The sequence below is a fragment of the Stigmatopora argus genome, chromosome 6, assembly GCF_051989625.1.
Source record: "Stigmatopora argus isolate UIUO_Sarg chromosome 6, RoL_Sarg_1.0, whole genome shotgun sequence".
Classification (NCBI taxonomy): Eukaryota; Metazoa; Chordata; class Actinopteri; order Syngnathiformes; family Syngnathidae; genus Stigmatopora; species Stigmatopora argus.
The window spans coordinates 4,439,064-4,453,862 of record NC_135392.1 but is presented as its reverse complement, the minus strand read 5'-3'; the positions used below and the strand labels follow the sequence as shown (position 1 = coordinate 4,453,862).

Genomic DNA, 14,799 nt, shown 5'->3' with positions numbered 1-14,799 from the left:
ATTCTTTTTTTAAAAAGTGAGTCAGCTCAGCTAACGGCGTCCACTCACTCCACATTTCCTTCGGCAAACATCCTCATCGCCGTGAGAATCGAGGAATCTGACACCTTTGGGAGAAACGACTGGGAAACTGAGCAAAAACGTAAACACCATCATTCCCGCAAGCTCTTGCTAGGTGAAAAAGTTACAAAAATAACTTTTTCCCCTCTACTTGCTACAGTGTTTCTCACGAAAAAAAAATCACTTTGTGTCATTGGGGTTTTACAGTATTTTAATATTATAAAATCATAAACAGCCTCTCATGTCTTGGTCACCTGGCTTTCTTGTATCTCGAAATTTTTCTCGTATCTAGAGATAATTATTTGCTCTAAATTTTACTCGTATCTCAAAATGCTCGTATGTCGAGGTACCACTGTACTTGAAAAAGGATGTACACTAGGGGTGTCAAAGTCCGTTTGGCTGGGGGTGAAAAATCAGCATCCACGGCCAGTTCAAGTGAATTGGACATCCATCGCTGTCAATGGCGGGCAGTGAGTCAATTTGGTGTCATTTTAGGGTACTTAGAAGTCACTTCTTGTAAATGTTGGATCATTTACGGGGGAATTCAAGTTCAGATTTCCAATTTGAAATATTCATTCCTTCATTTTCGGAACCGCTTATCCTCACAAGGGTCACGGGTGGTGCTGGAGCCTAGCCCCGCTAACTACAGACAACCTGAATCGGTGGCCAGCCAATCACGGGGCACAACGAGGCGTACAACCAATCATAGCTAGGGGCAATTTAGAGCAAGGGTGTCAGACTCGGGTTGGTTCGCGGGCCGCTTTAACGTCAACTCGATTTTGTGTGGGCCGGACCATTTTAGATATAATATTCCGATTGTTTTTTTATAAATGGATTAAAATCCCTGAATATTCAGTTTTTATAGATCTAAAACAATGTTTATTTGAGCTTTTTAAATATTTTTAGATTTTACAAAATGATTTTTGAACTAAAAACACAGAAAAATGGATTAAAAACTTACAATTATTGATTTAAAATGGGGAAAATCAGAAAATTTAATATACATCTATTCTCTTCATTTATAATTTGATCCTAAAACAGAAAGTCAGCACTCATGATTTACTTTCTCGGGCCGCAAAAAATGATGCGGCAGGCCAGATTTGGCCCCCGGGCCGCCACTTTGACACCAGTGATTTAGAGTATCCAAACCACTTAGCGGGCATGTTTTTGGATTGTGGGAGGAAACCGGAGTACCCGGAGAAAACCCACGCAGGCCCCAGGAGAACACGCAAACTCTACAAAGGTCGACCGACCTGGGATCGAACCCTCGACTTCCGAACAGTGAGGCCGACGCGCTAACCACTCGCCCTATTTGGAATATTTTCCCCTAAAATTTGAAGAAGCCCGATTTTACAGTACGTGTTGCACCCCGGCGCACAAAATCAATAAAATAAAAGACGGCCAGGTCCGAGACGCCTCCCCTTTCTGGTACTGAGGGTCGGATTTCTGACAGCGTTGGCCCTCGTAGCCGCTGTAGCACTGGCATTGAAAGTCGGCGCTGAAGTCGGCGTGACCCGGCTCGCCCGACGCCTCCATCTTCCCGTTCAGGTGCAGGTAGACGTCGGCGTCGAGGTCCCGGCGGAGACAGCGGCCGTGGGAAGCGCACAGGGCCCGGCTGCATAACTCGGCTGCCGTGGAGACGTTGTGGAGGTATTTGCCCAGCGGACCCCGGAGATAAGCATCCAGCTTGGAGCAGGTGCTCTGAGAAAATGAGAACGTGACAAAAGGGCAATGAGAAAGAGGACAAGAGTTATGGCTTTTGGACGTGGGGGGGCGCAGTTTGCGTGCCTGCAGAAAAAATAGAGTTTATTTATGGTTCTGTCTTTTTTTCCTGTTTGTTCATGTTCATGTTCTGTTTATTTTCCCCCTTTTAAATCAATAATTGCATTTTTTTCATGTTGTTTTTCTTTGTGTTTTTAGTTCAAAAATCATTTTGTAAAATGTAAAAATATATCAAAATAGTTTCAGTTTTCCACTTTAATATGGAACATAATGATTAAAAGAGATTTTGCTTTACTAAGAAAAAAAAAGCTCAAATAAACATACTAATTAGCATTCGTCAACTCCCGTCTTTGAACCTCTTGGCTACAGGTGTCAAAGTGGCGGCCCGGGGGCCAAATCTGGCCCGCTGCATCATTTTGTGTGGCCCGGGAAAGTAAATCATCAGTGCCGACTTTCTGTTTCAGGATCAAATTAAAATGATAGATATAGATGTATATTAAATTTCCTGATTTTCCCCCTTTTAAATCAATAATTGCAATTTTTTAATCCATTTTTTCTTTGTTTTTAGTTCTAAAATCATTTTGTAAAATCTAAAAATATTAAAAATATTTTCAGTTTTCCACTTTAATATTGAACATAATTAAAGAAAATTTTGGATTAAAAGCCCTGAATATTCAGTTTTTATAGATCTAAAACAATGCTTATTTTAGCTTTTTTTTCTTTGCAAGAGAAAATCATTTATTTAATCATTTGTTTTTCATTTCAAAAGGAAACCATTTTTTTAAATTATGTTCCATATCAAAGTGGAAAACAGAAAATATTTTTACACAGAAAAAATGGATTAAAAAATTACAATTATTGATTTAAAAGGGGAAAAATCAGGGAATGTAATATACATCTATACTCTTCATTTTAATTTCATCCTAAAACAGAAAGTCGGCACTCATGACTTAATTTCCCGGGCCACACAAAATGATGCGGCGGGCCAGATTTGGCCCCCAGGCCGCCACTTTGACACCTGTGACCTAGATGCTAGAAAACGGGCCCAGAGGACAAAAAAAGCCGAAAATGGACGAGAAGCGCTTGACTTTGGACTGACTCACGCACAAACAAATGAAAACGCAATTGGAATATTCCGGCCACTCCTGGGATTCATTTTCTTTTGATTCCTTCTCCGTTTCAAGTGTCATGCCAAGATTGCACAAACATCGCGACCATCGAAGCCAGCACGTGACGCCGGACTTTGAAGCGGCGCCCGGGGAAAGAAGAAGCCCAAAGTGAAGCAGCTGCCCGAAAACCGCGACGTCACCCGGCACGAATGTGGCATTTACAAAGCACGCAAGCACGGCGGTCGGTGCGGTGAAGGCTCACTTTGTTGCTGGCGTAGGCGGCGTCTCCCCACAGGATGATGCCGGCGGCCCCCAAAGCCACGCTCTCGCCGATGGTGGACACCAAATCCCTCTGGAAGAAAAGAAGCGTACGTTCTGTCAATAAATCAAACACTCATTCTCTTGTTTTTCCTGACATTGAGAAATAAGTCGCGAGCCGTCTTGGATGACGTTCCCAAAAAAGGGGAAGTCAGATTAGAAACCATGATGTCATTGCATTTTTTGTGGCCTGTTTAGCTGAGTTGGAGTTTGATTTATCTAATAAGGGACGGCACATTTTAATCAATGTATTTATATTCATGTTAATGAGCATTATATATGTAAATATGTAACATTGTAGCCGTGGGCTAATTTGCATCTTTAGTCCCTTGTGTAGGTTGAAAATAAACGATGACACATACTAGACACACGGATGCCTACGTAGCATAGTTTTAGACAGCGTTGTGATGGCAATTTTGTGGGTCTAACAGTCAGGCTTTAAGATGATTGGCCAAGAGCAGGGGTGTCAGACTTGGGTTGGTTCGCGGGCCGCTTTAATGTAACCTTGACTTCACGTGGGCCGGACTATTTTAGATATAATATTTAGATATTTTTAAAATAAATGGATTAAAAGAACTGTATTAAAAGCCCTAAATATTCATTTTTTTATAGATCTAATTCAATGTTTATTTGAGCTTTTTTTTTCTTAGTAAGGGAAAATCATTTATTTAATCATTTGTTTTTCATTTCAAACGGAAACCAAATTTTTCTTTGATTATGTTCCATATTAAAGTGGAAAAGAGAAAATATTTTTATATATTTTTAGATTTTACAAAATTATTTTAGAACTAAAAACACAAAGAAAAAATGGATTAGAAAATTGCAATTATTGATTTAAAAGGGGGAAAATCAGGAAATTTAATATACATCTATATCTATCATTTTAATTTGATCCTAAAACAGAAAGTCACCAATGATGATTTACTTTCCCGGGCCACACAAAATGATGCGGCGGGCCAGATTTGGCCCCCAGGCCGCCACTTTGACACCTGTGGCCAAGAGGTTCAGAGACGGGAGTTGACGTATGCTAATTGGTATGGAATTCCAGGTATGAAGAAAGAAGGTGCTTTGGCTAATTTAGCATTCCTATTTTTTGAAGGGAACTACACAGTCACCTCTAGAGCCAGCTCTTGTTTATGTGTTGGAATTTTTTGTACAAAATCTTGCAGTGGAGGAGGAGCTTTGTTTTGGAAGATTTTGTAAACTAAGGTGGCATCTGCATATTTAACAGTATTGTCCCAGTTCAGGCGTTTGTATTTTTTTTTTTTTATATCTGACAGTGGTGTTCCGTTTGTTTTTTTTTCCGTCCGTTTTTCTGCGAGTGGTTGGTTCCAATCTCGGCACGGGACAAAGTCCGAGCGCTTATCAGCGAGCGCAGTCCTTTCCTGCGCTGATGTGACAAAATTGCGGGCGGATGTGTGTTGTTCCATTTTAAAAGCTCGCCCACACCCTGTTTAAGGCTTCCTTAATCTCGGGGAGAAAAAAAACAGGCCGCAGGTGAACGATGATATTTATTTTACAATTTGGGCGAGTGATTAGCGCGTCGGCCTCACAGCTCTGGGGTCCTGGGTTCAAATCCAGGTGACATCCACCTGTGTGGAGTTGGCATGTTCTCTCCCCGGGCCCACGTGGGTTTTCTCCGGGCTTTCCGGTTTCCTCCCACATTCCAAAAACATGCATGGTAGGCTGATTGGACACTCTAAATTGGAGTGTGGATGGTTGTCCTTTGTCTCCTTTTGCCCTGCGATCGGCTGGCCACCGCTCCAGCACCCCCCGCGACCCTAATGAGGCAGCTGAGAAAATTAGATGAGATGAGATTTTTTTTTTTTTATAAGGCACTCTCATGGTCTGCCATTGATGGGGATAAAGGTCCAGTGACAGACAGAGGGTGGGACTAAATTAAAATAAGCAACAGGAAACACCACCTGCTGGTAATTGACACCAAAGAGTGCCGTCAGACAGAAGAAAAAAAACACTGAATTAAAACAGCAATGACATATGAATGTAAACAGAGTAAAGTGGAACAACGGGTACGGCTTATATGCGCACGAAACTTACAGTTGCTATACTCTTTTTTCACCAGTAGATGTCGACAAATTAATATTTAGTATATGTTGGTTATTTTCTGTTTTGCAGCAAGAAAACTATCATTACTGGATGAATTAATTCAATATGATATTGACCCTAATAATGTGCTATTGATTCATATAGTATATCAGAAATGCCACGTATGATGATTTTTCTTAAGATTTTCCCTTCAAAGTAACACATTTGTACTCCCTATAAAAATCATGAATACGGAGGTGAAAATTGTGAATTAGGGGTGGCTTATACGAGAGAAATTGTAAAATTCAACGATTTTAAGGCAATTTTTCTTAAGATTTTCTCTTCAAAGTAACACATTTGTTCTCCCTATTAAAACCATGAATATGGAGGTGAAAATTGCGAATCAGGGGGCGGCTTATACGCGAGAAATTGTAAAATTCAACGATTTTAAGGCAATTTTTCTTAACAGTTTCCCTTCAAAGTAACACATTTGTACTCCCTATTAAAACCATGAATACGGAGGTGAAAATTGTGAATCGGGGGCGGCTTATACGCGATAAATTGTAAAATTATACGATTTTAAGGCAATTTTAGGGTGCGGCTTATACGCGGGGGTGGTTTTTATGCGAGTAAATACGGTAAATTTAACACAAAAGACCGATTTGTTCGGAACGAAACGTGGCGTGGTTTCAAGAAGAAGCGGCGCCAAAGAAATTGGACGGCGTCTCACCTCAGTCAACTGCTCCAGGGAGTTCATGTACGTGGGGCGAGCGTACACAAAGACGGGCCGTGCCAGGCCGCTTCCCGCCGACGCCAGGCGCATCCCCTCCTTCACGCGGTTTTTCACGAAGCGCCTCCCGGAGGCGGACGAGCGTAGGACGGAGCCCAGGTAGACGGACGGGAAGAGGGCGGTGCTCTCGGTCCACAGCCAGTTGAGCAGCTCGTTGCGCGCCACTTCCACGTCCGGGCAGCGGCCCGTGTAGCTCTGCAGGGTTCTCCGGTAGTCGTGGTTGTAGCAGTCCGGGAAGAGGTAGAACCCCCACAGCTGATTGGGTCGCAGGTGCTTGGCCAGCTTCAGGGTCTCCAACATGAACCTCTTGGCGGAGGCCTCGAACTCCTGCATGGCCACTTTGGAGACCCTCTCGGGCGGCCAGTCGGGGTTCTTCTGGCGCACCAGTTCCTTGGAATGGCGGCGGTAGACGTCCTTGGCCTCCCAGTTGCGGATCCACAGCGGACGCCATTCTTCCCAGTCGATCACCGCCAGGCCTTTGGCGCCAGGCTCGCGGATGTACTTCTCCACGCCCTCCGGCATTTTAGCCAGATGGCGCGCTAGGCTAGCCGCTTGCGGGAGACCGCCGTTGACGGGGGTGCCGTCCTCCTCGAAGTGGGGGTACAGACCCAGTCGGTCGTTGTAGAAGATGGTGAGGTTCTGCTTCACGAAGCCCTCGTTGGGGGAGGCCACGATCTGGAACTGGTCCAGCTGGAGGGCAACGCGGTGACGGGGGAGGCAGTCCTCCGTCGGGGCGTTCCACGCCAGCAGCAGAGGCTTGTGGGAGTACAGCGGCCAGACGGTGGCTTTCACTTCCGGGGATCCGCCGGCGACCCGTCGTAGAACCATCAGCAGCAGGAGGACAACGTTGGGATTGGACGCCGTCCACGGCATGTCTCCAGATGGGAAGGGACAGAACTGACCGTCTCTCGTTGCTCTGGAATTAGCATAAACGTCTTTTTCATTGACTTTTGCATTGATAATTTCAGCGGTGACAAACTGAATTGATTTTTGGGCCCAAAAAGGTCACCATTTACGGCACTTGATGTCAATGGCGCTGAAAGATGAGCATTCACAGCCAGTGAAATAAGTGAATTGGAAGTCTATTATTAGCAATGAGTTCATTTTGGATCACTTTGTTTTTCCTCTTGCATTTTAGAGTACTAACACAGGTCACTTGCGGTCATTTTGAGGTCATTTCTTATTGATTTTGAGGGATTTTCTTGTTCATTTGTCGCTCCCTGGTGATTTTTTAGTATTAGCAGGTGAATTCCTGTTGACTTTGGGCCATTTTAAGGTTCCTTATTAACGCATTAGCTCCTAAATTGACCTGCCATAATGATTATATATCCATTCTATAAAGTCAGTTTAACATCACTTTAATGGAGTTGAACTGAGACGTCTTTTCCACTATTGATTCATTATTTAACCCTATATAGAGCATTTATTTAATTTTTCAGCTGCCATTGACGCTCCTATATGTCTAATATATTTTGTCCGGGAGAGGCGGGCTGCGACCATTCCAGTCAAAATAGATTGGACGCTTAGTCCCGTCAATGGCAGCAAATACGTTAAATACTACGAAATATGAAATAATTAAAAAATGAAAAATAGATGCGATAATTTCAAATTCAAAAGCCTTTATTGTCATCATAGGGGCTTTTGAATTTGAAATTATCTCATCATTTTTTAATTATTATTTCATATTTCGTAGTACTTAACTATTTGCTGCCATTGACGGCGCTAAGCGTCCAATCTATTTTGTAATTCAGGCTTCACACTGTCTATGCCCATAGTTACTTTATAACATTATTTTAAAAATTAAAATACATTAATGATTTGTAATATAACTTCTGCTGTGATTTTGAATGAGTTATATTAACCAGTATATGTCAATCAATTGCAGTCTGAGTTCATTATAAAGTCACTTGCCTCGCGATAAAGGGTTAAAATATTCACGACAGAAATTTCAAATACAATTAACGACTTACAAAAATACAAAACTAATACAATTTCAATGACGTTGTATTGACAAATTTTAGGGATATAAACCGATAAAGTCCGTTCCCAATGAAATAAATCATCAGCGAGCCTTACCTTTCCCAGCGTTGTGGACAAGCATTCCCTCCGAAGTTTCCGACGACTATTCACGCCGCCATCATTTGTTGCTGTCGCTTAACGCCAAAAAGAGCCACCCGTGGACATTTCGACTCTTTTGTTAGCGTGCTGCGGCGGGTCGTTGAACAAGAGAAAGAACCGGACGAGTGGCCTCCTTAGCGGGCTGAAGACACGGACTGCAGCCCCCCTGCGAAGATACAAGAACCACCGCTGGGCGGTACCAATCGGCTGCAAGCCAGGGGGTGCACCGTAGCTAACCAATCTTCCTGTAGTGACGAAAAAAAAACCTTTTAATTCACAAAATCACCCCAAATCACTACGTAGCGACCGCTACTCAAATCCCATGTATTGAAAGTTTTCCCTCAGCATTCCTACTCAAACTACTTAAAATAATCCCCCCGTAGATCCCGCAAAGTGAACCGCTCCAAAAGTTTGCTCCCATCCATGAGAAGCAGATATACAGTAATATATTTCATGCGAGATCACAGCCACACTGTCGCTTCCCTAAAAATAAAAATAAAAAAGCAGGCACACACACACAAATGAGCACTTTCGCCACACGGGCTTTAAGTATGATTATTTACAGTCAGATAAATACATGGTAATTAGGTACAAAGTTGCCACAAAAACCTCTACACAATTTATTCATTTCCCATTAGCTCATCCAAAGATGATTTAAGTGAAATTATATTGAATATTCAGTTTTTAATAGATCTAAAACAATGTTTATTTTAGCTTTTTTTGTATATTTTTTTAGATTTTACCAAATGATTTTTGAACTAAAAACACAGAAAAAAATGATTAAAAAATTACAATTATTGATTTAAAAGGGGGAAAATCAGGAAATGTAATATACATCTATACTCTTCATTTTAATTTGATCCTAAAACAGAAAGTCGGCACTGATGATTTACTTTCCCGGGCCACACAAAATGATGCGGCGGGCCAGATTTGGCCCCCGGGCCGCCACTTTGACACATGTGCTCTAAATTGCCCCTAACTATGCTACGTTGCAATTAGCCCGCCACCAATTCACAGTTGTCTGGGATAGACTCCAGCACCCCCTGCGACCCTTGTGAGGATAACCGGTCCAGAAAAGAAATGAATTATTTACCTTTTATTAATCTAGTTTTATATTTTTCCTGATTGTTAAAATCTATATTTTTGGCGTTAATAAAACAGTAATAGTGATCATTTGGGATGATGACTCCGCCCCTAAAATTGATTTTTTAAATGTCATAAAATAAAAAATGTCTAAAATATATATTATTATATATATATATTAATAAATATATTCTAAAAAGTCTACACATCCGTGCTCGAAAAAAAAAAAGATAATATATCTAAAAAGTCTACACACCCCTTTTCTTGAATGCCTCCTTTTCTCTTGATTGCTAACGGAGCTGCAACGCTCCGCCGAGCATCTCCCGGTTGTCTACAATTAGTGGCGGAAAGCCATTTTTAAGGGCCTCACTTAAGCGCCCCCAAGAAATGGGATTCTTCCACCGACAAGAGGCAGAAAGAAAAAGCTGAGTGCAAAAACACGCTGCTTTCCCAACAAAAACACGACAGGAGGAAAGTCAATAAATGAGAAAATGAGCTCCTTTTTTGGGATTTCCTTCCAATGTTTTATTGCTCTATAATTAGCTTTCTTTTCCACTTATACAAAACATGTTTTTTTTCCGTAGTGGTGACTTGATTGTTGACTGTTTTTGGAACCTTTGCACGTGTTGTGTTCATTTGCTGTCACGATGCTGCCATGTGGAATATCTAGCATAGAATAATATATCTAGAATATAATATATAATGAAAAACATCTTTTCAGTGCGATGATAAAACATTGATTTGTTCAGTTAGGGAGGGAATTATGAATAATGAGTTCAAATTCTGATTTATTTAAGTATTTTCTTTTTTTTAAAGTTTGTTGAATGACAGTTATTAGTTTTTAAAGGATTAACGTGGTTAAGTACATTGATTATATAATATTTAATTATCTGCAAACTATTTCATCATTAATTGCATGGACTTTTAGTTTATATAATTTAAAAAAAAATTAACTACTTATGGGACTAAAGAACACATTATTGAAAAAGTTAAGTCTGTGATTATTAGTGTTAATACTTACTATTAATATTGCTATTTAGATGACATTATTCATTTCTTCTTAATCATTATTTTTATTTTTTTCATGTAGTATCTATTAAATAAAATAGAATGTTACATTGTTAATTTTTAATGTATCTAAATATAAATATTTAAATAAATATTTTATTTTTATTTCATAATTCCTTTATTGTCATTAAACAAGTACGTACAATGTAATTTAAAGCTACACTATAAAGTGCACATAAATAAAAATATCTCTTAGTTTTTTAGGTATTTTTAAATGACGTCCCATTTAATATACTGTGTAATTGTTCCGCATTTGATGTATTATGTTTATATTATCTTTTTATTTAGCATTTTTATTGTTCAACTGTTCTCAGTCACCCTTCATGAAAAGCGTGGCCTTTTTTTCCGAGCGTACGCCAGACGGAAGGCGACATCTTTCCGCCGTTTGTTTCCAAACCTTTGCTGACTCATGCAAAACCAACAACGGGAATCCTCCACCCAAGTGCACTTTAAGCTTTAAGAAAGTGTTTGCATGAATGGACGAGCGATGGGAAAAGTGAACAAAGCCGCCCGCATTGCTTTGCTAACCCGACCGACCTCTTCCCAACAGGCGGGGGGGTCTCCGCCTCCTCTTTTGACCTACGCTTCCCGAACGTGACATCAGCAAAAGACAGGAAGTGGAAACAATGGCAGGGAAATGTTTGGCCACCTTCACTTGGTGGCCCCGCCGTGCTTTGATTGCGATGGAATGCTTTTTGCTCGTGGAAACCTTTGGGCCCAATTAGCCAAAAAACAAAGAACTGCAAATGTACTGTGTTCGCTTCCTGTTAAAGCAAAGGTGCTAAACATGTGGACGGCGGGCCAAAAGTGGCCCGCTAGGAGGGTCGGATCTGACAAAACGACTGTATTTTCTCGCATATACGCCATGTTTTTCGCTAAAAAAATGATGACTGAATGAAGGGTACGGCTTATATGCGCATAAATTAGACTTGACATGCACGAAACTGCAAGGTGATAAAAACGAAAAGCCATAACGCAAGACGATGCGGAAACTGCAAGGTGGTTTCGTTATGGCTTTTTGTTTTTATCACCTTGCAGTTTCGTTCATGTCAAGTCTAATTTATGCGCATATAACCGTAACCTCGATTCAGTCATCATTTTTTTGCGAAAAATATGGCGTATATGCGAGAAAATACAGTCATTTTGTCAGATTGGACCCCCTAGTGGGCCACAAATTCTTTATTTTATGTTCATTGGGTTTGCGCCTCAACACGACGATTTTGCCTGTTTATTATTGTATTTTAATAATTATTGTTGTTTTAATATTATATTTTAATGGCTAATTAAATCATTTTATGATCATTTTATCTCATTTTTGTGTGTCTTCACATCTTTACTACAAATTGGCCCACTTTGATCCATTTTTAAAGGGTTTTGGTTGGTCGTTTTGGGAGGACCGTGGAACTGAATTGACCTATAAAGTACTGCCTCTACTTACGAAAATAGTTAATTTCGTAAGTAGAGGTATTTTGATTTACATTTTGTTCTTCCAATGTACACTATTTGTTAAATGTCAATGGGGCATTAAGAGGTTAATTTCAAGGCTCTGGAGTATATTTTCATGTGCAAAAAAGAAAAAAAAGAAAAAAGAAAGCAGGAAGTGGACAAAGTAACGTATTTATGAAGGGAAGTCCAAGGGCTTATGGGGAAATTTGAAGGAGAGGTTCTTTGCGAGAATTATTGAAGCACGCTGGCCGCGCCCTGGGCAGGAATCGTTGCATAACGCCCAATGAAATGATGATGTTTGGGGAGGGACAATGCGGATAATTCAACATGAAAGGATTGGGTAATATACTTGGAAGAATATATGTATACGTACTAGTCTCTATTGTACAACAGAAGGGGGATCAAGTACAATTTATTTTCTTTTTCAGTACTAAGAAAAGCAAATTGGTTCAGTTTGTATGGCTTTGAAAACTTAAAAGCTATTATTATTATTATTATTTGAAATATCCATGAAGTCAAAATGAAAGGCACATGTATTATTGTAACTATTTTGATTAAGCTGAATGAAAATTTGGTACAAATATGTATTTATTCAATTGAACTGTGAATTATTTCAATGTCCATTTTGGGTTTATTATTGTATTTTAATTATTATTGTTGTTTTAATATTATATTTTAATGGCTAATTAAGTATTGGACATTTAAAATTATATTCCTTAAGAAATATCTATTTATATATTTTTGAACATTTATTTAAAGTCATTTTATTTTTTCAGATGTATATTTTCCTTTTCATATTTGATACTGTTTTTAGGTACTTCCTGTTTTCTACATGTTACTTAAAGTAACATTTTTTGACATCACAGAAAACATAATTATCACCTCACATGACGATCAAACAACCTTTTTTTAGCCCAACAAATAGCCAACCACCCGAACAACTACATATTTCACAGACCATTTCCAAAAAGCCAATGTTAAAAAGCGGGTGGCCAGAAAAAAAAAAAAGGACGCCCTCCCCCCCAAATGATGTTCCCATATCCTACCGTGCTCCCAGCACGTCATCAAAAGAAGCGCTTGGCTGGAAAGCGAGTGACCTCTGGCAACCGGAACACGCCCGACCGCATCGGGCGAGATTAGAGAGGGGAGGCCGGGCCTGGAAAAGAAAAGCGGGTCGTTTATCCACCTCCGAATGTTTACATTGCCATTAAGAGTTGGCGCGCCGCCAAAGCGGAGACGGCGAGGCCGCAAATTGGCAGGGTTGTCGTCGTGGGGGCAAGAGTCGGGGCCCATAATCACACATCATTAAATGGCACAATAGCTGAGGGTTATTATTACGAGAGGAAGCGACGACTTTAGTCCGGCGCTTTGGGAAAATTGGATTCTCTGCTGCCCTCTACAGGTGGGATAAATATCACATATTTTAGGAGACAATACATGCATGTTCGAGGGACAATTTGTGAGGACTGTTGTAAGACTTTTAGTGAATACATGACACGAAAAATGTAGTTATAAAAATAATAAATAATATAAAAATGTAAAATATATATATATATTTAAAACAATAAATATATATATAAAACAATAAATATAAATAAAAATACTAAATATAAAATATAAAACAAAAAAAATAAAAACTAATAAAATAAAACAAAATGAAATAAATTAAAATAAAATAAAATAAATAAAATTATAAATAAGTTTTAGTTGAGTTTTTTAATCTCTGTTTGGAATGTTATGAATTTAAGATAACTCAAGAATGAATAAAGGGATTTTTATATGTTTGAAATAAGAAGACGTTTGGGGGTCAGGAGGTCATAGTCATCTGGTGTTATGTATTTCTTTGAAAAATAGTGTAATTAAAAACTGTCACATTTTTAAATGTAATTTTAAGAATGAAAATAGTATACATTCTCAGATTTCTAGAGTCCTCCATAAGATGTATTTTTTTAATTGTACCTAGTCATTTTAAAGATTTAAAATGGAAAAACAAAATACTTTGAGCAATTTTTCAAAAGAAAAATAGAAATACATTAAATATTCTTGTATTTCTGTAGTACTCCATAAATCCATTTATCGATGTACTTAACTAAAATGAAATATTCTAGATCGAGTCCAACATAGTTTTACTAACTCAAGTGTAAACTGCACAATATTCATATAGGACACAGACACAAAAAAAGTCTGTTCTAACAGCATCATGTCATGTCAGGAAACTATTTATTCAAGTATTTCCAACTAATACATCGGAATCATTTACAGTGCGTCGTGTTCACTAGTGCAGGTCACATGACCGACAACAAAGGCTTTCAAACGGAACATTTAACACCATCACTCATCACACGCTTTAACCCACACACCACCTCTTTCAAAAGTGCAGCCCGTGGGCCAAAAGTGGCCCGCTCGGAGGTCCGATTCGGCCCCATAGTGGGCTTTGTAGCTCATTCATACCGTACCTACACAATGAAATGCTTTCATTTCTTCAACAAAACCGGATGTTTGTGATTCATGTGTTCAAGTACTACACTTTGCTTAATTCAAATTCGTTCATTCGCCCTCTGGGTTCAACGGCAGCCAATAAGAAACCTTAAAATGTGCCCAAAACTACAAAAATTAACCTGGAAATGTCCCCCCCCCAAAATTAATCATTGTGAGCGACAAACAAACAAAAGCAACTGGGAAACTCCAAAATTTACCGTAAGTCCCCTAAAACAGAAGTGGAAAAAAGTGACGCAATATGAACTCATTACCTGCTATTGACAAGAATAGATGTCCAATTGACTTAAACCAGCTGTGGATTCTCATCTCTCAGTGCCATTGACGGCGCTAGGCGTCCAATCGGTTTGGACTGGGAGGGAGGGGCCAACACATCAAGACACAGTTGCTACCTCTGCACTTCTAAGGCTGACACTAACTTCCACAGTGGTTTTTATAGAAGTCACTATAGAGCCACAAAGATTAGGAAAAGAGTCAGAATCCCAGAAATATCTAAACATAATCATCATAATAATAGTAATAGTAATAATTACCGTATTTTCTCGC

At 39.6% G+C, this 14,799-nt stretch overlaps 1 protein-coding gene across 1 annotated transcript; it reads right to left on the bottom strand.

The window, feature by feature from the left end:
* Positions 1 to 341: 341 nt before the first annotated feature.
* Positions 342 to 14,795, bottom strand: LOC144075523 (hyaluronidase-2-like). The gene is made up of 6 exons (XM_077602639.1): positions 14,508 to 14,795; positions 12,804 to 12,913; positions 8,119 to 8,405; positions 5,983 to 6,958; positions 3,151 to 3,240; positions 342 to 1,758 (listed from the first exon to the last, which is right to left on the bottom strand). The coding sequence occupies exons 4-6, from the start codon at positions 6,913 to 6,915 to the stop codon at positions 1,408 to 1,410; spliced, it is 1,374 nt and encodes a 457-aa protein (XP_077458765.1). The 5' UTR covers positions 6,916 to 6,958; positions 8,119 to 8,405; positions 12,804 to 12,913; positions 14,508 to 14,795; the 3' UTR covers positions 342 to 1,407.
* Positions 14,796 to 14,799: the final 4 nt, after the last annotated feature.